The sequence below is a fragment of the Azolla caroliniana genome, unplaced genomic scaffold (assembly GCF_043228905.1).
Source record: "Azolla caroliniana isolate FFs.n. ecotype wild unplaced genomic scaffold, voAzoCaro1.0.p SCAF_7, whole genome shotgun sequence".
NCBI lineage: Eukaryota > Viridiplantae > Streptophyta > Polypodiopsida > Salviniales > Salviniaceae > Azolla > Azolla caroliniana.
This window is the reverse complement of record NW_028230442.1, coordinates 9,883,049-9,906,698: the sequence shown is the minus strand read 5'-3', so window position 1 is coordinate 9,906,698 and position 23,650 is coordinate 9,883,049. Positions and strand designations below refer to the sequence as shown.

The following is a 23,650-nucleotide window of genomic DNA, read 5'->3' as shown; positions in this document are numbered from 1 at the left end:
CAGTTTTTACATTGGAGATCGGGTATGGCTACTACGACGACACATCAAGACTACTCGCTCATGCGAGAAGTTGGATTATCGGCGATTAGGTCCTTTCCGTATTATCGAAAAAATTAATGATGTCGCTTTTCGTCTCGATCTACCTCCGCAACTACAGATACATCCGGTGTTTCATAGTTTGCTCCTAGGACCCTATCAGGACAACACTATCCCAGGTCATATTAAACCACCTCCACCCCCGATCGAGCTTGAAGATGGACCTGAGTATGAGGTTTCCGCCATCCTCGATTCCAAGATTGTTCGCAAAAAGCTCTACTATTTAGTCGATTGGCTAGGATATAGTCCTAGCGAGTGTACTTGGGAACCAATAGAGAATGTGACCAATGGTCATGCTCTTCTTGACGACTTCCATCGTCGATATCCAAAAAAATTGGGTCCTCAATCCAAAACGACTCGTAACACTCGTCGTTTTAAAGGGGGGATAGTGTCATGATATGGCAAAATTTGAACCCATGACCTTATGTTACATAATTCGAGGTCTTAACCATTAGAATATATATTGTAATATGAAGGATTTAATTTTCATTTATGTTTTACTATAGAAAATTGATGTATATTCCAGATTTCTCTGGAACATTCTAGAAACTTCAGGAGTACTCCTAAGAACACTATAAAACTCCAATTTCTAGTACAATAGGGGTTGTGCATCTGGACAATAAGAGTTGACAATTGTGTCAAGGGCCCAATCAACCGACTTCCATGACAACAAGCTTCACGCTTCCGATCACTCTTCAGTTTGGCTCTACCACTCTAAAGACAAAATCTTTGTTGGATTCTAGGGTTACGTCGTGCTTTATTGACATCATGTTTGCACGGACACACAACATTCCAAGCAACAAAATAACTATCTTGATTCCAGTTGAAGTGATCGACGGTCGAACGTTATCTTATAGTGTAATCACAGATACAACACTTCCCTTGAGTCTCCACATAGGAGCCCACTAGGAAGAAATCATTTTTAACCTCATCACATCACCTTGACATCCTATCATCTTACAGTTATCATGGCTTGAGACTCACAATCCAATCATGGATTGGCGATCTCGCTCCATCAACTTCACCTCGAGCTAATGCTCTGCTATTTGTTTGGTTGCCTACTCCGGTGAGGACCACATTAACGGTTGCTCTGATTCCCGTTTCTACTCCGGTGAGCACCGCGCCAACAGTCGCTTCCACTCATGTTTTGGAGGCAACTCCCATTTCCTCTTCAAGGAGAACCGTGTCAACGGTTACTCCAATAGAAACAACATCAATAGTTATTCCCACTTCGGCCTCGAAAACAATTTCCACTCTTGCTCGGGTAAGTGATACAGTGTTGATTGCATCCATTTCTAATTCTAAAGACATGGTGGTCATGCCCACTCTAGACACCACCCTATGTACTAGCTCTTTTCCATCAAAATACAATGATTTCTTTGCTGTATTTGAGAAGAAAAATGTTGATCGCCTACCTGAACATCGCCCATACGATTGTCCAATTGACTTGAAAGATGGTGTTTGTCCTCCTTTTGGCCCTATCTATGGGTTATCTGAACTTGAACTCAAGGCCCTCAAAATGTACATTGAAGAGAATCTCGCAAAGGGATTCATTCACCACTCAAAATCTCCAGCTGGCTCTCCTATATTATTTGTCAAAAAGAAAGATGGAATGTCACGCTTATGTATCAACTATTGCGGGCTCAATCGAGTCACTATTCGAAACCATTATCCACTACCTCTAATCCCCAAACTCCTCAACCAACTTCGAACTGGGTGTATATTCCACAAAATCGATCTCAGAGGCGCCTACAACTTGGTGCGTATCAAGCCTGGAGATGAGTGGAAAACGGCATTTTGAACCAGGTACGAGCATTTTGAATACATGGTAATGCCATTTGGTCTCACAAACGCTCCTGTCATTTTTCAACATATGATGGATGATATCTTCCGAGAATATCTGGACCAATTTGTGGTCATCTATCTCGACGACATACGTATCTTCACATAGGACTACATAGAGCACACCAAGCACGTCTGACTTATCCTACCCAAACTTTGGGAACATGGACTTTAAGCAAAATATGAGAAGTGTGAGTTTGATCGAACCTCAGTTGAATTCCTCGGGTATGTCATTTCATCTGATAGTCTCACTATGGACAAGAGAAAAGTCTTGACGGTTCAAGAGTGAGAAGTACCCACCAGGGTCAAGGATGTGCAATCATTTTTGGGTTTTTCCAACTTTTATTGTCAATTCGTTCAAGGATTCTGTACATTTGTGCAACCACTTATAGCACTCACTCGAAAGGATTCCCCTTTTTACTGGACTCCTACAACCCAACTAGCATTTGATACAGTAAAGAAAGCTTTTACCTCAGCTCGGTACTTCTACACCCAAATCTGACCAAACCATTTACGATTGAAACTGATGCTTCTGACTTCGCCATCGGTGACATTCTCTCTCAATCAGATAACAATGGGATCCTTCATCTTGTTGCCTTTTATTCTTGGAAGTTCACATCCCCCGAGATCAACTACCCAATTTACGACAAATAACTCTTTGCCATTATTGCCGTCTTTGAAGAACGGTGTCCTTACTTGGTGGGCGCCCAACACCGTGTCCAGGTGGTGACCGATCACAAGAACCTCATCTACTTCACCACTACTCACATTTTGAACTAGAGGCAAGCGCGATGGTCAACCTTCTTGGCTGATTATGACTTTGAAATTGTTTTTTGTCTTGGTGCCCAACATGGTAACGTCAATGCCCTATCTCGGTGTTCGGAATTCGAAATCACGTTGTCTCCTACAACCACATCAGATTCAACTCTTTGCAACTTATATGGGCACGGATGAATCATTACTCAATGCAATAGCCACAAATACTACCAATGACAAATTTGCAAAAGAGATTAAGGAGAATCGAGTCAACAACTCAACCATAAGGGAGGTACAGAATATTCATGACCAATTTATGTTTCGGGATGGTTTTCTTTTCCGGAACAACTTAATGTATATCCTAGATGGTCCTTTTCGTATCCGTATCGTGAAGGAATGCCATGATGAAGTCCTAGTTGGACATTTTGGCGTTGCAAAAACTTTGGAGTTAATCTCTAGAAGTTATTGGTGGTCACAACCTTGGAAACTTGTTAAAAAATTCAGGAAAACATGTGTTACATGTGCTCGCGCCAAAGCAGTACATCATCGTCCCTATGGTCTACTGCGACCTCTGCCAATTCCAAATAGGCCACGGGCCTCCATTTTGATGGATTTTATCACCGACCTTCCCAACATTGAGGGATTCAATTTAGTATTGGTGGTGGTTGATAGGTTCACAAAGATGGCGCATTTTATTCCATGTTCTAAAGCAATTTCAGGGATGGAAACAACAGATCTATTGTTAACGAATATTGTGTGCCTTTACGGTTTACTAGATGACATTATCTCTAATCGTGGTCCCCAATTTTTGTCTCATTTCTCGAAACACCTCTTCCAGACTCTTGGAATTTCCACAAAATTTTCGACAACCTTCCATCCTGAGACAGACGGACAAATGGAATGAGTAAATCAGATCCTAGAGCAATATCTCTGATGTATGATAAGTTATCAACAAGACTATTGGATCAAATTTCTTCCAATTGCTGAGTTCGCCTACAACAATACTCTCCACACATCAACTAGCGTAACACCCTTCTTCGCAAACCACCCACCCTTTAGCATAGGTATCCCTGATGGTTCTGTGAATCCATCTGCTGAAGAACGAGCTTGTCTGATGAAAGAAGTGCATCATGACCTATCCCTAGAACTCTCCATTGCTCAAGAATGACACAAAGAGAAGGTTGATCGACATCGGTGGGCTACACCTGGTTTTAAAGTCGGTGACATGGTATGGCTATTACGTCGGCATATTCTGACAACTCGCCCATGCAACAAACTTGATTACAAAAAGTTGGGTCCGTTCTGCATCATTGACAAAGTCAACCCTGTGGCTTTCCGTCTTGCGGTTCCATCACACTACCTAATTCAGAATGTCTTCCATGCATCACTTCTTGAGCTCTATCATCCATCCTCAATTCCAGGAAGAATCATTGAGCCAACACCCCCCCCGGTGGCTTTGGCAACCGGGGATGCGTACGAAATCGAGACCATTCTAGACTCGCGCACAAGAGCTGACGGAAGCCCCAATATCTGGTCTTCTCGAAAGGATATCCCATCTCTGAGGCCACATGGGAGCCTGCTAGAAATTTACTCAATGCCCCGAAAGTGGTTCGTGATTTTCATCTCCGATATCCTCACAAACCCACACCTTCTTGAAGTCGGCGCTTAAGGGGAGGATAATGTCATGAACATTTACTCGAATTTGAGCCTTAGGTCCTTGTATATATATATATTTCTCCTAGACAAACTTTGGAATTTAAACCTTTGTATAAAGAGTGGTATGTAAGACTGAGTATGTAAGACTCAATATGTAAGACTTGGCATGAAAGGTATAGTATGCTTGATATTAGTATGTAAGGCTTGGCATGGGCATGCTTATCATGCATCACTACATGATAAAAAGGGTTGATCTCCCTTGTTAACATCAAGGGGATCAACACCAGTCATGGAATAGATATTCTCTCTCATTGTCATAAACTTCCCCATCTCCCTATCTTCCAACTGTTCATCCGTGACACAACCGAGAAATCACAACCATAATATGACAACATACTGTCAAACACAGACAATCAGCCAACACCGGAAGAACAACCAATAGACGATCCAGAGTTGATTAATGATGTAGAATCGTCTCTGGAAGAGCCGAGCATTTTGGAATTATTAATCGAAGCAAAACAATGATAGATGACAGACAAGCAGGTCCAAGGAGAGATGCGTGACAATGACCTCATCGACAACGAAACAGATCAATCGGCTCCAACAGGGCCAAACATTTTGCACATCTTAGAAGACGATGAATAGAAACTGATTTTTGTGGGTTCAACCGTGCAACGCACTGTCCCACGGGAGTGCCATGTGTTAGCCAACCAGGACAACCCAAGGTGTGAAAGGGCCGAAAGGCTGACACAAGTTATAGCCGATACAAATAGTAGCCGGATAGAAACCGAAGTAGTATGCCAAGTGTAAATAGTTAGTTAGTAACTGTTTTATGAATCATAGGTAATTTCTTGATGGTCTCTACGGTTCATGCTCCTAAAAAGGGGCATGATGTAAAAACGATCGTTCTGTAAGCGTTTATAAATCTTTTAATACATTTTCTATTTGGGAATATTGTGTCTATGTTTTCTTGAACATACCTTTAAGCATTCTGTTTATTGTGTAAGCCAATCGGTTGCATCCGGCACAACCGATGCATTGATTATCTGTTCCAAGCAGCCGATCAGATACAATCTACGTGATTAACCTTTATATCAATCTGTGACTAGTGAAGTGTAATTCCATACCTCCGACCACAAACCTTAGTAAGGATACTTACTCTCTGCCCTTGTTTCTAGAGAGTTGTAGCAAATTCATTCACATATGTATGACAAGGAACACATCGAAATACATAAACAATTTTTTTTTCCAAATGGCAAAAGCATGCTCATTCCTCTACGCTAGATATAATCTTTACTCTGCAATCAACAGGACATCATCTCTTCTAGGATGAATTAGCACATATTCACTTAATGTGGCATGGAGCATGCACAAGTATCAATGGAATATTGTTGATGAACTAGGTTTATTTGCAACACCAATGTATCACAGCTTGAGAGAGATGTGAAGGCTCACGCTTCACACCAAACAAATAAATCCTCCTTCTCGAAAGGGGTACACTACACTAATCCTTATATGCTAGACCCCATCTACTTTTCACAATCTGAGTTCCTACAAAATATAACTCACAACAAATTCAATATGAGGTAAGCTATCAACACATCGATGAAGAGATTCATTAATTGTCCAAATTTTTCTTGAAACCAAGTATCAAACTCCTCTTGTATAGCATTTCCCCTAATACAATCTACAATAAATTGCAATGTTCATCAACGAAACTTTTGAGCATCTAGAAAACCACTTATCAAAATGTTTCACTTTGGTCTCAAAGATGATATTCAACTTGACGAACCACAAGATAGACTATTAATCAATCTACTATTAATAGATCTTTTTTACTAAATAATAATTCTTAATAAGAAAAAAAATAATGGCTACACTGAGTGTCATTTTGCTTGAATTGATTTATCGTTTTAACATAATTGCAACAATAGAACACAACATACACCATCCATTATTATGTGTGCAACGTTGGTATACATACTCAATCAAAGTCAAAACTTCCCATATGTAAGGGATTGATATCTACAAGTTGTCTTTATAACAGAACTGTGTAAATATTGAATCAAACATAGGGCTGATTTTCTCAACCATACAACTATAAAACATCATAGCCAAAGGTTGAGAGTTCAATTCTCACTACCACTATTGAGTACTTATACTATATACATATATATATACCAAGTGGAGGCTGTCATCAAAAGTTGATGATCTATATGTGGCCAGCAATGTGTCCTAGTTTTGTTAGCTTCTCAATCAAATCTGGCGTTGCACTGTTCAACTCTGATCAAAGCATTAAAGACAACTTTCAGATTTTTGTTTCCAATACATTTGGAAGCTTACAATGTTGCAACTGTATAGAAGCAAAATTTGCACATTGACACTCTTTTGCGTCTTTTGTTTTGTACATTTACCATCCTCTTTCTGGGTTCTTTATTCCATTATTTAACATATTTTTGCATGTTTTTTTGTAAATGTGAACAGGTTCTTGCACATTCAACATTCTAGCATGCTGTAATGAGTTATTTGAAAATTCCACATTCTTCTGTGAGCTTTGCGTACACTTCACACATTTAACATTCCAGTCAGGGATTTTTTTTGCACATTTTACTATTTTTTTCTAGGGTTTCTGCACTATTCGTTTGTTCATTTTCGTGTAGATTTTCACCTCACATTGCTTTCCCTAAAGTTTTATTTACCTCTACCTTGTTTGGTATTTACGAAAATACCCCTGAGGGAGGTCTATAGCATTAGTAGAAAAATTACTATTATAAAGGGATTTCAGAATTTTTTGAAAATTTGGATGTTTTTCTAGACATTATGACAAATGGGTAAAAATACCCAACAAGATAGATTTTGCTATGTATCAATTATTGAAAAAAAAAGATGATTTGCTACATACCCTCGGGTTTAAAATCAAAGAGAGGAAGAGGATGACCATTTGGCAGACGCACTGAAGGATCACAAAGCTCATCAAAGAAAGGATGCGCACATGCTTCGAGCTATATATAGACATATACATACAAAGACGGAATAATTAATAACTCTTCAATCGCAATTTCTTGTTATCTGTGACATGTTAAATTATACAAATAAATGTTCAGAAAAACTATTCACCTCAGTGTTCAAAAAATGATCACACAATGATTTTTTAATTGTTAAATGGTAAATGCTTTTAAGGATGATTCAAATATTAAATAAAGTAACACAATCACAATTATTCGATATTTATAAATATTCAATCATAATCAATCACAATCGCTCAATCTATTCAACCTTAATTTATGATATTGGTAGGTGTTCAACTGCTATCAATGAAGGTTTCAACATTAAACGATATTAAAAGAAGCATTCAATCAAAATCACTCAATAATGGAAGTGTGAAACAATATTAGCAAGGGCTCGATCACAACCACTCAATAATTTACGTGTTTCAATGGTTTACGTAATACTCACGGCCGTATATCTTAGATTGGGTGAGTATTGCAAGAGCCGACAAATGAGGTCCACTGCTTCAGGTGGAGTCTTCTTGGTAAAAATCTAAATAAAAGAGCAGTTATCAACATATTAGAATACATATAACTTGCCAGGTAAATATCACACACATCTAAACAGGTAACTATCACACACACCTAACCAGGTAAATCTCTCAAACTCATATGACAAATAGGTGAAAAAGTAGCTTAGGGTTTGTAAGACCTTATGCCAAGGATGTGCTTTGATTTGTGGAAACCTGTAGTCTGCATAGTTCGGATTCATACATTTCACTTCTTCCCTTGTCGGAGTACCCAGAACCTTTACAAAAGAAACAAATGAAATTGACAATGAACCACAAATATGCTTTGAATGTTTTAATTACAAATTTCAAATAAATTTCTTTAAATTTATGTCTCACTAGATTAAAATGGATTCAATAATTCTCCTGGATTCATTCACTCTTAAATGCATTAAATCTCTTGGCAATCCAATTTTTAATTCTTTGCAGATATATCTTACTGACATATAAACCATTTAACACTAATAATAATTATAGAAAATGAATTGATCTTAAAATAGAGATTACGATTTTCCCTTTTTTCTTTTCAATTCGGTTTTATATGGTATTACAATCTACTTTGGGTTTATTTAGTTATGGATACGTCGGAAAGCACTGAAATAATCGACATCAACCTTTATTATCTCCACAAGTTGGTCTTTGCTGGTTTCCCCAGGAAAAAGCGGCTGGAAAAGAGAAGGAACCCAATAAATATAAGGTGAAATAAGAGTATAGTTTTTTTTTCAATAAAGATTTAAAGATATTAGGACTGTTATTGGTATTTTAAAAACATTTAAGGTAATAAAATTCAAGAGAAATAACCAGTTTATGGAAAACTTGGATCACATTGTCAGAAAAATATTTTTATCATTATTTATTTGCCTTGATGAGTAAGCTTAATTGTATAGAGAAATGAGTGGCATGTAGTGCATCGCTTCACGTGAATACATCTTTATACAATTATACAAATTATTGTAAATAATAAGCAGCAATGTATTTACTGAGCTTATTTTGATAAAGAGAATAATATTAAAACAAAAAGTATATTCACAGAAGGATAATAATACCTGCCCAAGTAGTAGCTCAGCCATAACACAGCCCACTGACCACATGTCAATAGCAGTCGTGTAAAACACTGCTCCAAATATGAGCTCTGGGGCTCGGTAATATCGAGAACAAATGTATGATATGTTTGGCTCTCCTTTCATCTATAGTGAATAAAATACATATAACCAGCATAAGCATCAATTAAAGAGAAAACTACAAAACCTGAATGTTAATTTATCAAAAAGATGTTTACCAGCAATTTCGCACTTCCAAAGTCACACAGCTTTACCTCATGAGTTTGTGGATTTATCTGTGAATTTTTATGAAAAAAATGCAACAAATGCAAAGTGCGTAAGACAATGAACTATTGGTTGTATGTGGCTCTGCCATCAATTGTGTCTATGAAGCTTGTAAAACAGAATATGGAGCATTTCATTGGATGTGCTTTCATCATTCAACACAGCCAGTTCTTAAGGCATTATATCAGATGAGCTAATAAACTATAGAAGACAATTCTCAAGACATGTTTACGTTCAACCTAGATAGCTTGTGCACTCAAAGAAAATATATATCAATCAATGTGCATGTGTGCAATATACATACATAAGAGGACAAATGAAAACACATAATATCCATATCTTACTAGGAGATTTTGTGGCTTGATGTCTCTGTGGCATATCCCAAGAACATTATGAATATACACCAATGCTCGACACACCTAACAAATGCATAAAAGACACTTTATTAATTTCAAAAAGTATGTGAAAAGTGTAAATAATAGAAATTCAAATTTATTTGATCAAGTTTCCTCCATCAACATGCTGTTGTTCACCTGGTAAATGTATAGCTTCACATAAATAAGGGGCATTAACTGATTGGCACGATTGTAATGTTTCGAAACTTGATAGATTGTTTCTGGTACATATTCCAATACAAGGTTGAGATATAACTCATCTTTCTCCGTGGTGGAGTAGAAGCAGTGTCTGAGGGCCACTACATTTGGATGAGCAAGCATTTGCATAATTTGTAGCTCACGGTTTTTGTACCGCTTGTCCTGCAATACTTTCTTGATAGCCACTGTTTCACCAGTCTCAAGGCACTTTGCCTAGAATAAATTAGAATAAACATATTAATGTATATATTCTATTTGTAAGCTAGTGATAAACTTTTGTTCTTATGAGATTACACGTTTTTTCTTTAGTGCAACAAGAAAAATGAATCAGAAAGAAATTGATACCACATGCCAAATCAACAAGGAGTGTTTTCCCCAGAAAGAAAATGATAATCACAATTGAGATTTGAAGCTTTTTCTCAGGAAATAACAAATGAATAGAAGATTTATCATCACAAAAAAAAACTGAAAATGAATACTGTGATATATAGTTTTCTCTTTGAATGTCTATAAGCTCACCTGAAAAACAACGCCAAATGAGCCTGTTCCGACAACACGTTCAGCCATATAACTGATGGTCTATGAAATTAAAGATTCCATGGTTCTATATCAGTGAAATATATGGTAGACAATACATTCACTTCAGCATTCAAACTAGAAAATTCAATATATACACATAAAGAGAGATCATGGGTCATAACATAGGGTTGTACCTCCTTTGGTTGCCCATTTTTTCCCGAAACTTTTGTTACAATTATATGACTGGTTTCCGGTCCCCTACCATCAACAGCATTCGGCTGTATTCCCTGTACCCAGGACATAATGGAGGTGAACTTTTAGTTGAATTGATGCAGGATGTAAAAGTTACATGGCATGCCATTGATGCAGGATGTAAAATTTGTAGAAACTTGGATCGCGAGTATTACAGATTTGAAGAGCAATAACAATCAACATTCTTTTATTTTACATAAAAGATGAAACTCCACTTTAATTCATATTTCCAGTTGATATCCTAAATGTATGCTATGTGAGAATAGAATTTGACAACCTTCAATATTTTTCTTTCATAATCTTAATAAATCTTTTTCATGACATGAGCAAATATTCAAAAATTACTTAAATCACTTCAATTTTGAAGGTATTATTAATTACTTTATGTTTATCAGCGTGTGATCCATCATCTTGTATTTTCATTTCATGCATTCCTTTGGGAAGCTGCTCTTCTCTCACATATGGAGCTATCATGTGTATTGAGTCGCGTGATGATGAATCTAAAGAGTATTGATCCATTGATTCATTTCCTTGATCTACCTTTGGTCTCTTTTTACCACCATCTCCAGTATGAGCCTTTAGGACACAAAACATAATAAGTTAAAAAGAGAAATCGGTACATTTCACTAGCCCATCTCAAGGAGAGTAGATTTTGTCAATCATCTTCATGCACAGCATTCAATTATGATTCCTACTCATAATTATACATGAAGCTTACATTTTTATTTGTTCGCCAATTATATGGTGATAGATATATGAAAACGAACATTATTATTATTCACTACATTTTTGCATGTATTCTGAATAGCAAAATTCACAAAGAGTGTTCTTATATGGAAAAGAGATAATACCTGGCTGAAACATCCAATGGGAAGTACCTCCTTAGCTGTTTTAATCCAAGAATATATATGATATTGAAGGGAGATTTTGCATTTACGCCTTCATGTTTTCCTCACATTATTTGATTAAGGCTTGCAAAATATGATCAACAGCTATAAAATGGAACTAAGATCCAAATAGGTTTATAGAGCTGGGATGTATTTTCCATTACACCTTCATATTGTTTTTCTTCTATTATTTATCAAAGCTAAACTACTAGAAGCCTGAGTATAGCTTGCGGAGAGTCTCGTCATGGGCTCTAATATGACCCATTTGGCCCATGACCCACCCAAGGAAATGAGTGTTGCACCGGCTCTCTCTCACCCTCTCTCACTTCATTGTCATAATCATATACATCTATGTGTCAATGAGTTTGGTATAAGATTATGTATATACATACATACAAACAAATGTACATACACATATCCATTAAGCAATGGCATTGCCTGATTGCTTCTCTGAAGAGGGTACCTCTTTATAAATCAAAAGAATAAAAGCACGAGATACAAAAATTACAGGTGCACACACATACATGTGAAATATTATATTCTTATTGATCGTTTTGATTGCCCAATCTGGAAACAGTATCTCTTTTATAAATAAAAAGGCACCCATTTAGAGAATATGCACGTATACATTTGTTTGTGTGAATTAGTATTACCTGTTCTGATGCTGATGAAGATCGCCCAGAAGCAAAACTCTTCAATCGTCTCATCATATGCATTGCCCTCAAGAAACAGAGGGTTTTTTTAATCTTAGATATCTCTTATAAGACTTTATTCTAAAGGATTCTTTCAAACTTTGACAACCTTATTATCTCGTAAGAGTTCTTCTCTTTAGGTTTCCAGGTGACTTCCAATCAAAACCCAAACTTGAATTCTTGAGGAAGAATCAGAGGGTTTCGTTCAACCAATCTCTGATACTATATTCTTTTGCGGTTTTTCTGAAAATAGGATCTGTGATGAGGTTTTGAAGGATTCTTCTTCAAACGAATCTGATCTGAAATAAAGTTGTTCAGGGGATTCCTCGAGAAAAGGAGAAGAAGATCCTCTGCAAAGATGTGAAAGGTTTCGAGCCACAATCTAATTACAGAATGTAAGAGTTTGGAAAGTCGATCCAGTTTAGGGTTGATGGAGCAACAAAGAATGGGTAAATGTTAGTCGGATGAAAAATGATTGAGTGAGCGAATGAATGAATGAATGAATGAGAATGGTATTTTGATCGCAGAGTCTGCCACAATTCTTGAAGATGTTTAAAAACGGCCCACCAAAATACAGGTCAGTAGTCTTCTGCTTTACGAAGTCAATCATCTTTAGCAGCACAGAAAGCACAGAGCTGGATACAGCCAGCCCCATCCAATTCCTCTCTCCATATCTACATACATACATACATACCTGTATCATGTATGTATCATCTTTGTTGCATGCCTGTCTACATACATACATACATACATACATACATACATACATACATACATACATGGTGGCAAGGAGGGTGGGGTTGTATAGATGTATCATCTTTGCAGGCGAGGAAGGGCGGGCTTGTATAAATATATATGTTGCCTGCTTGTACGCAGGCAGGTCAACGGTGTAACACATCCGATGTGTTGAGGGGTTCCGTGATCGGAACCACAACACATCACCTCAATGGATTGAGGTGAAGGCCTTCTCAACATGTAGAGAAGGAGCCCATGACTCAAGGTGTGAGTCGCGGGCTTCTAAGTCTTCTTGACGGATGGAGAAGATGCCCATGACTCAAGGTCTGAGTCATGGGCTTGTAGCGTTGTCGTGAATCGATTGCTTCATGTTGAGAATCAAACTTGTTGAGGAAGAAAGCTCGACTTTGTGACAACAAAATTAGCGGAAGTAGAGGAAGAGCATCAACGGGCATCACGCCAAAAAACTAAAGAAATAGTATCTCTGCAGAACGAGCTCTCGGAACTCCAAGTCCGCTCAAGTTGGCACCTTCACATGTTAGACGAAACCGAGAAGCAGCGAGCGGCTTTGTCAGAGTCCATTCACCAATTGCAAATCTCCGCGACCCTAGAACTCGAACGATAACAACACCGTTATATCCAGGAGTTAGTGGATAATTCGTATTGACTCCTTCGACTGTATGACATGCATACGAAGAAGTTGGAGGCACAACTCTCCTACGTTACAATATCGTGTGAGATCCTCAAAGCCAAGCTCGAACGGGACGCAACGAAAGCTCAAGACGAACTGAACACCCTCCGAGCCAAATATGAAATGGGTGAAGCACGAATCAAAGCCCTAGTGGCCAAGCACTAGTTGTAGCTAAATCAAAAAGTCGAGGAGACACTCACTCGAGGGTGGAATGAATGGTCGGCTCAAGCAGCCGAATTACAGGTCTTCCGAGCAAACACAGAAAATTGAAAAAAAGAGGGTCGCGGGTTCTACAAAATGGATGAGAACAACATCCAGATCCTCCGCGAAGACCTCACTGAGGAGTTCCACACCCTAGCGGGTACACACACCACGACAATCGGTAACCTCCTTGAAGAATTCAACGATGATCAGCTATAATTGCTCACGCTAGAAACGGAAGGCTATGAACGAGCGCGCATACTAGCTCAAAAGGAAGCAGAAGCAGTTGCACAAGCATCAACAACCCATATAACCGAGGAAGCAGCCCAGGCACAGACAGAAGGAGAGGGGACACATCCGTGACCAGAAACGGAGCAAGTGGTTGAACATACCACAGAAACCCAACAGGAGGCAATGGCTCCAATATCGGCCAAGTTACAAGATGACAAGCTAACAAATGAAGAGCCACCTCCAGCATTGATACAACCACCGGCCACCCTTGCAAGTATAGAGCCAACAACCGAAGAAACGGCCAATCTCCAAACCGGGGCATCATCACAACCAAAGAATATCCTTGCAATTTCGGAAGAAGACTAAGTGTACCATAGCAATATATTTTTTCGGCTAACTATCATTCTGACTTTTTCGATTTCGATTTTTTTGGAAGTTTTTGGGTTCGACGTGCTACCAACCTAGACGAAATCGACTGCGTCAAATCCAAACTCGTGGCATCGTTTGACATCAAGGATCTTGGGAACATTCATTACTTCCTTGGGATCAAAGTGATCCACAACCCCGAAGGCATACTGCTTAGCCAACAACATTATGCGTCGAGTATGCTAGACTTCAAATTCGGTATGACTAAATGCAAATCCGTCTCGACTCCATTGGGCCGGAATGTGAAGTTTTGCCCCGACTCCGGAATGGCATGCAACCCGAAAAGGTTCCGACTGATAGTTGGAAGCCTCATATATTTGACCATCACCCAGTCGGATCTCAGCTATCCGGTCAAACTGATTAGTCAATTTATGGCGCATCCGACCTTGGAGCACCTTCAGTGCACACACCGAATACTGAGGTACGTCAGCGGCACTAAGGATAGGGGTTTGTTGTATCGAACTAGTATAGTCGGACAGCTTGTCAGCTACACGGATGTCGATTGGGTCGGCTACCGTAGGTTTTCCGGTGCACTAGGTGTGCAGTACCTCGATATGCTGAACTTGAGGGGGAGGAATGAAAGGATGAATGAGAAAGACGACCGAAAAGCCAAGTCGGAAATCGTATTCGATTTCGGCCCAACTGAAGAAGTCGGAGTGCATGGGACGACTGAGAAAGCCGACATTGGACGTAGGGGGAGCCACCGAAATGGAGAGCCCAAGTCGAAGCCAACCGAAAGAGGGGGAGGCAAAGCCGGAAAGTCCGAGACATGGACATGGGCCGATGTCATGAAAGGTCTGGAAATCAGAGGCGAGTTGGAGATAGCCAACTCTATTAAGGAAGAAGACGAATCGAAGACAGCTGATTCGGTCAGGAGCAGAAATGAATCGGATGTACCCGATTCAATCGTAATGTTTGATTCGGAGGAGCCAAATCTACGATGGACCACGCGGACAAAAAGACAGCCGAAGCCGACGCCGAGACAGAGGAACCAATGGGTCGAGGGGTGCCAGCACCACGACAACAATGGAGCTGATAAGGGCCGAAGGAGCAAACAAGCCGACTAAGAAGGTCGCAGAGCGCAGAATCGGACGAGTCGAGGAAAGTCGGACCGGACCGGACGAGGAGCGCGAGCCAAGCAGGAGGACATTGTCGTGATGATTTTCGGGTACGGTGTGAAACCGAGTGAGACGAATAAACCAAGGATGTGCAACATTGCACATGTACTTAGCAAATAAGCCTAAGGCCTAGTGGCACTTGAGTTCATACAAAGGGGTGCAAGCAAGGTTTGAACCTTACACCTCTAAGATACAAGATGATTACTTTACCACTAAGACAACTATCATATAGTGTAAATTTTATGTATTTCCTTTTCATATACGAATTATAGACAAAACAACCATAGAAAACCATGTGCACAAAACCATGGTTCTAAACCCATGGTTTTGTGCATGAAGAGAGCTATAAAAACCCTAGTGGAGCTTGTGTAAAGGGGGGCTCAATATGTGATATCACCAACACCACTATCATCAATATAATTATCTTTATCTTCTTCATATTTTTCTACTTCTCAAGTGTACAATCTTTCTTCTTCTCAAGTGAACAAATTTCATCCAATCTTACATTGATCGTCATCTCTTTGATAATTCTGCGAACATCCTCCCCAATCCAAGACCCCGACGGTTGCTCGAGTAGCACACACACGCGCGAATCTTCGCAACATCATTTGGTGAACCTGATGTGAAGAGCAGCAGGGGAGGACGGAGATGGATGGCGAATATCTCATGGAGGCAATGTCAAAAAGGATGATGGAATTTCTGAGAGAAGGGAAAAGACGAAATGAAGCCCAACAAGCCGTCGAGAGGGTAGTCGAGCGTGTGAGCTATTTCAACGGCAAAGTCCAAAGTTTTCTAAAAGTCTACAATGCGGAGATGGATTAAAGAGGTGTGGACGAAGCTATGAGGCTGGAGTACTTTTGTCGGGTGGTGTCTCAACCGATCTTCAAAGATGTAAAAGAGCTTCTAGAAGCTCATGATTCGTGGGCGACTTTCGAGAAAGCTCTAGTGGAGGAATATGGCTATGGGAGACTAAAGGGACGAGATCGACGCAACTTCAACCAATGGGTGACATCGGTGAAGACCCACCAAGGCGCGACACAAGCATTCGTAGACTTCGAGCATCGTTTTTCTCAACTCTCGGAGCGGGAACAAAGATTGGTGGGGATCGATAAGGTCCTTATGTTCGTGAAGTCAATCAATCGAATGGAAAGGATGGCCATCGGCCTCAAACTCGAAGAAGATGACGGTGCAAATGGCCTCATCAAGGATTGGAGCAAAGTGGAAAGTGTATTCCGACTACACGATAAGGGGCGAGCGAGAATATCGACGACAACAAGACGGCCCATGAGGGACGATCGAAGAGGAACGAGATGCAGCAACGCGCCACCAACAAAAGAAATGAAGCTTAAAAGGGAGACAAAACCTAGGCGAATGGTGATCGAGGAAGAAGAGACCTCCCAACAAATGTGGGTTAATGAAGTGGCCAATACAAAGGCTCAGGTTCGGTATGACGTTACAAAGAGAGAAGGTGCGAAACAAGTCACCTTCTTGTCTTACGAAGAAACGACGGCCAAGGAGGAGGCCGATGACTCAAGGACGGCGAATGCCACTTCGAGGGAGGATAAATGTTTTGGAACACGCATTGTGTACGAAACATCGGGTGATGAAGATGCAAGCATGAGAAAAGCTTGCATGATCGAGGGAGACAAAGTGCTTTAGTCCGAGGTGATTGAGGAGGTAGCCATGACAAACGACATCAAGTCGGAGGTGGCTATGGACGAGTCGGGGATAGCCATGTCGAGACTTTCTCCACACTTGTTCCAGAGACTTCGGCGGTTGCGCCCATGTGCCAACATGAGACCGGAGAGACAGAAGGTGGTGACGGGAAGACGAAGGCCCAACACAAGGAGGAAGAAGATCGAGGACGAAAGGATATCCCCACACCTATTCTAGAAACTTCGGCATCTATGCACGTGCGCCAACGTGAGACCGGAGAGACAGAATGTGTCGACGGAAAAGCGGAGGACCGGAAGGGTGATGAGGAAGACAAGGTAAATGTGCATGAACGAAGGGATTCCTTCACACCGGTTCCGGAGACTTCAGCTGTCGAGACCGTGTGTCAACATAAGACCGAAGATAAAGGAGGTGGTGGAGAGGAGACAATATGGCTCGAGGAGATCATACACGGAGGAAAGGATGTGGCTGACGAGGAGGCCAAGGATGAAGCCGCGGTTGAGTTCGATGGAGAGGTGGCATACGGGAAGGAAGGAAGAGTCGAGAACCGGTCGAACCGGAAGACAATCCGGCCGGGATTCCGGCCCAAACAAAGGAAGATCCACATGGGAGCCGATCGACTGGGGCCAACCCGGCCGAAACCTAATTCGGCGGAAATCGATCGGACGATCCCAATCCAAAAGGGGCCCGACCCGACCGGAATCAATTGGTCGAGCCCGACTCGGCGAAATGCGAATGTAGACGAAGGCCAATCAAATCAAGAAGCGATCGGCGGAGACCGATCCGGAAAAGGGCAAACCCGGCCTAATCGGAGATCAACACGAATGATCCACAACACCCAGCTGAAGACGGTGAGCACGAGGAGTGGCCAGGAGTCCAATCGAAGGACATGCGTGGTGGATGAAGGAAGAGCGGTCGGATCGACAACATCGTTCGGTAGATCTACTAGAACCGACCGGGGAAGAAGGTGTGAGCGCCGGATATGGTGGATCGGGTGGCTACGGTGGTTCGGTTGGAAAGATTGGGCATACTCGAAGTGGAAGACGAAGTCAGACGAGGTCGATGAGCGTGTGGAGGAACTCGGTTGATCACCGTTGCCAAAGATCTCACCTTTTCACCTTTCTCGGCACATACCGGAGGATGTGTGGGTTTGGTGGGGGTGGATGTCGTGACGATTTTCAGCTACGGTGTGAAACCGAGTGAGACAAATAAACCAAGGATGTGCAACATTACACATGTACTTAGCCAATAAGCCTAAGGTCTAGTGGCACTTGAGTTCATACAGAGGGGTGCAAGCAAGGTTTGAACCTTGCACCTCTAAGATACAAGATGATTGCCTTACCACTAGGACAATTATCATATATTGTAGATATTATGTATTTCCTTTTCATATATAGGAATTATAGACGAAACAACTATAGAAAACCATGTGCACAAAACCATGGTTATAAACCCATGGATTGTGCATGTCATAAGCAAAATCGTGTCCCCAAAACCATGGTTCTAAACCCATGGTTTTGTGCATGAAGAGAGCTATAAAAACCCTAGTGGAGCTTGTGTAAAGGGGGGCTCAATATGTGATATCACCAACACCACTATCATCAATATAATTATCTTTATCTTCTTCATATTTTTCTACTTCTCAAGTGTACAATCTTTCTTCTTCTCAAGTGAACAAATTTCATCCAATCTTACATTGATCGTCATCTCTTTGATAATTCCGCGAACATCCTCCCCAATCCAAGACCCCGGTGGTTGGTCGAGTAGCACACGCACACGCGAAACTTCGCGACAATGCTAGGTGGAGCCTGAGGAAAGGACCGACAGACACAAACATTGACTCAGCTATCCGATCTCAAGTTGAGCTTGAGGGGGAGTGTTGAGCAGACAAGCTCAACCGGATCCGGATCGGCTGAATAAGCTAGAGTCGGATCAGAGAGACGGATTATATTGTAACCTGTAGGCCGTTAGAGGTCTACAATCTTAGCCTAGTACGTAGGCAGATTCCTTGGAGTTAGTGTTAGACGCTCGTATGAGCATTGCAACACTTGTTAGTACTTCTATCAATCCTTTTAAGGACTTGTATAAAAAGTGTTCTGTAGGACATTTGTATGTATAGAGTGTTATGATCTTGAATTGAGTTTGTTCTGTTATGCTCTAACTCTATCTCTCCCGTGTAAGGTTTCCATTAAACCTATGCCTATATTCCTTTGCTATCTGGACGAGCCGGTTTTATCTTAGCTTCCGCAATCGTATTCTTTTACACGTAGTACAAGGTTCGGCCAACCGACCGAATAGTCCAAGGAGAATTTCTTCCCGACCATCAATAAACCAACGAAGTTGGAACAAGTCTCAGGATAATCGAACCTGCAACTATTGCAAGAAACCCAGACATATCAAGGTAGATTGTCGCGTCCTCAACTCCAAGAATGATAAAACTCAGCGAGCTTATCACAAGAATAGTCAGCATGAGGAGGTCAACTACGTTGGTTCATCAATGAAGTACGGACGGATGATCTAGACATCCTATTCTTAGAATCTAACTCAGTCGAGTCAAAAGTTCTACTTACGATTGAGGAATTGAGCACATGGCTCTTGGATTCGGGTGCATCCTACCACGTGACCCCTCATTGATCCAAAATTTGGCAATATTTGGCCTGACATTCCGACTCAGTCCGAGATGGAAATTCGGAGCACTATGCTATAAATGGAATCGGCACTATTGACGAATGTGTTGATGGCTTCTGCCCAATACGACTTCGGCATGTGCTTCTCGTTAAGCATGGCCCATGCTATTTCGAGGATGTGCTAATTCTTTTGTTTGGCTACACCATTCTATTGCGGTGTGTGTCGGCAAGTGAATTCTCGTTGAATTCCTTCTTGGCGAAGGTATGCCATGAATGCATCTGAGAAGTATTCCTTACCTCCGTCTGACTGAAGACATCGTACATGTCGGCCGGTTATCTTTTCGACTTCGCTTTTGAATTTTTGGAAGTTTCTGAACACTTTGCTCTTTTGCCGCATGGGGTAGATTCAGGTGTGCCTGGAGAAGTCGTCGATGAAGACCACGTAGTATCGGCATCCGCCGAATGTAGTCGTTTGAGCTGGTCCCCATACATCGGAATGAATTACATCGAGTATGCCTTTGCTCATGTTCCTCTCCTTTGGAAACGGGTGCCGATGTTGCTTGCCGAATTGGCAGGTTGCACATACGCCTTCAATCTCTTTCTCTTTGAAGGTCGGGAGTCCGATCATGACTCCTTTCGATTGCATTGCCTTGAGCTTTTGGAAGTTGATGTGGCCAATTCGCTTGTGCCACAACTCTATGTCGGTGTCGGCTTTGGTGCCTTTTGCAAACATGGCCGATTTCATCTCGTGCGAGTCGAGAATGAACATTCAGCCCTCTCTTCGTCCGCGAGCGATGAGTCGACCCTCTTTCTCAATGAAGCAACCACCTTGATTAAATCAAACTTGCATCCCTTGCTCAACAATTTGGCTGACAGAGACCAAATTCTTCATAATGGTAGGTACATGCAAGACATTCTTAATGTAAGTTTTGCTACCTTCTTTTCCGAATGGAACATTGCCGATGTGCCGAATCGGATGAGTAGTGTCATCTCTGGTTTCGACATAGCCGGGTCGATCCAGCTCTCGAAGTTCTCGGAACCATTCTTGATGAGACGTCATATGGTTAAAGGCACCGGCGTCGACGAACCATAGGTCTTCCGAACCGGAGGCACTAATTGAAGTAGAAGCCACCATAGAATTTTCTCTATGTCTCATCACGAACATTCCACCATGATCGTCATAGTCGGAGTTGGTGGCGTAATTGGTGAGTTGTCGGCTAGTGGAAGCAAACTTGCACATCTTCTTTTGGCACTCTTCTTCGTGGTGGCCGATTTTGCCGCAATATCTGCATTCGATCAAGTTTTGTTAGCTCGAACCAGAATGGAAGCTCCCCCTTCTTTCAAAGGTTCATTGATGGCTTCCGTCTTGTTGCCGAAATTGGGAGTTATTTTCGTGAGTTGGACCTCGTCCGCCTCGTCCTTGGCCGAATCGGCCTCTTGCTCGACCGTGTCCTCTTCCTCTGTTCGAATGTGTGTAGAGCATGTGGCATTTTGAGACATTGCTCCTTGTTTGAACATGGTTTTCCTCAACCAACAACATGGATTGAAGATCGAAGAAAGAGGGAGGATTCTCCTGTGCTAGTACGGTGGTCCTCATCGCGCCGAACCGTGGTGCAATGACGTCGAGCCATATTTGCACCATCTCATCATCCTTCACATTGACGCTTATTGAGCCGAGCGAGTCACAAAGCTCCTTGATCTTCAAGGTGTAGGTTGTGATGGACATATCCCTTTGTTGGATATTATTCAACTGTTGGCAGAGTTGAAGCTTTCTTGCAGTTGTGTTGGCCGTGAAAATCTTCCGTAGATTCTCCCACGCTTCCTTCGGTGTCTCAACTTCTCGAATGTAGCCGAGCATGTGATCATGAACGCATGTCGCCAAGCAATACATCACTCGGCTTGCCGCTTGCTCCCATGTTGAGTAGTCGGTGTCTTTTGGGTTCTGCCGATTTTCTTGTGCTCCTTTGATGTAGCTCCAATATCCTTGACCAACAAGATATTGGTGCATCTTGTACTCCTAAGATGCAAAGTTGTTTCGATCCAACTTCTCGCTAGGGAGAGCGCTCCCCATTTTAGTATATCATTGTCGATGAAGCTTTCTTTCTTCTTTTCCTTCTCTCTCGAACACGAGCTATGTAGTCGCATTACGATAGCGATGAACCGGTTCTTCTCGAACGTCGGCGTAGAACACAACACATGCGGATGGGCTAAGTCGAGCTACCAAACCGCTCTGATACCATGTAAAGAATCGGATATGATTCTTGTGCAACGGAAGAGAGGTGTATTATGTGTATGTGTGAGAGAAAGGAGAGGAGAAAACACAAGATTGATAGATAGAATGGAAAATAGAATACTCAAGAAGGTGTATATTCACAAGGAGAATATGAGATACGAAAATGTAGCATTAGAAGGAGTCACAACCAACACTCTATGAAGTAAGAGGAGGGTGCTTTATATAAGGCCACCCTCTCTCTTCATTAACTCACTACAACAACCACTCTCTCTTGGGAGTGTGAAGACTCATTAGTCATGGGGAATATGAAACTCATTAGCTATGTGTCATAGAATATGATTCTATGACACATAGTTAATGTGTAGAGAGTGGCGTGACTCTTGACCCTTGAGTGCTCATAGATTCTCAAAGGGTGCGTTCACACACAATGTTAGGTTGAATTTGATTCTAAACCGTTCTGACAACACTCAGCTGAAGGTGTTGATGTGGGCGGTAGTCGGATCGGTCTCCCTCATCTTCATGTTGAACAGTTGTTTGATGAAAATCAGTTTTGAACATGAGGACTTTTTCTCGTACACGGCTTGTAGCTTCTCCCATAGCGAGAATGTTGTCATCTCTTTTGCCATATTGAAGTAGACGTTTTCAGCCAGGTGCATTCGAATGTTGGAGCGAGCAATTTCGTCCATAGATCTCCATTCTTCAGTTGTCATTGAGGCAGGCTTTTCGGTGTGTCGAATAGCTTCAACTTGTCTTCGAATAATCAATACGTCCTGCATCAAATCCTTCCATAGAACAAAATTTTTGCCGTCGAATTTTCTGATTTCAACTCCTATTCTGTATGTTGAAGCCATGTTCTTCTTCGAAAGTGAGATTTTTACTAAATCGGTCTTTTTCCTTTCAGCTTTTCTGTTGTTTGTTGTTGCCGAGCAACAAGTCGGCTCTGATACTAGTTGTTGTTCGGATATGCGTGCAAAAACGTATGTGAGGACATGTTGGTTAAGCTCAAAATAGAACACAGTAAGAATGGCAAAAGTATAGACAGTAGATATGCACAGTTGAAGCTTTGATGGAAGCTCTGTTATTGCATTCATTCTATCTCTCTCTTAGAGACTCCTCATACAAGAATGATCAAGAAGCTCTCTTCTATTACAATGTTAGGTTATTGCTTATATACTAAGCCCTACCTATTTGGACGTGTTCACACTAAGATACAAATTGGAAGGAGTCGGCCTTTTATGCCAACAATATCTAAATCCTAAAAGGGTTCTATATGTTGTTATAAGTAAGTCGTGGTGGTGTTTTTTTTTCGTAATGAAACCCATTATTCTTTTTTCGTGGAGGAAGAAGAGAGACAATTAACAATCGGCAATAATTCAGTTCGGTTTGAGAGTATCAAAACTGAACCGTTTAAAAATTTTGAAACTTGAACCGAACTGAACCATGAAACCGTTTGTTGAAAATCAAACTCAACTTCCCTAGTGTGGGAACACACCTTAGTATACTCAAGTGTGTGAACACCCCACCTCCTAGTATAATAACT

The 23,650-nt window shown here is 41.2% G+C and overlaps 1 protein-coding gene across 1 annotated transcript; it reads right to left on the bottom strand.

Moving 5' to 3' along the window:
• Positions 1 to 6,283: 6,283 nt before the first annotated feature.
• Positions 6,284 to 12,645, bottom strand: LOC147861944 (shaggy-related protein kinase epsilon-like). Its single transcript, XM_087322075.1, has 13 exons — positions 12,136 to 12,645; positions 10,977 to 11,171; positions 10,538 to 10,630; positions 10,344 to 10,403; positions 9,765 to 10,037; positions 9,576 to 9,650; positions 9,186 to 9,242; positions 8,953 to 9,093; positions 8,521 to 8,571; positions 8,050 to 8,145; positions 7,807 to 7,890; positions 7,253 to 7,352; positions 6,284 to 6,633 (listed from the first exon to the last, which is right to left on the bottom strand). The coding sequence occupies exons 1-13, from the start codon at positions 12,196 to 12,198 to the stop codon at positions 6,563 to 6,565; spliced, it is 1,359 nt and encodes a 452-aa protein (XP_087178201.1). The 5' UTR covers positions 12,199 to 12,645; the 3' UTR covers positions 6,284 to 6,562.
• Between the last annotated feature and the right edge of the window lie 11,005 nt (positions 12,646 to 23,650).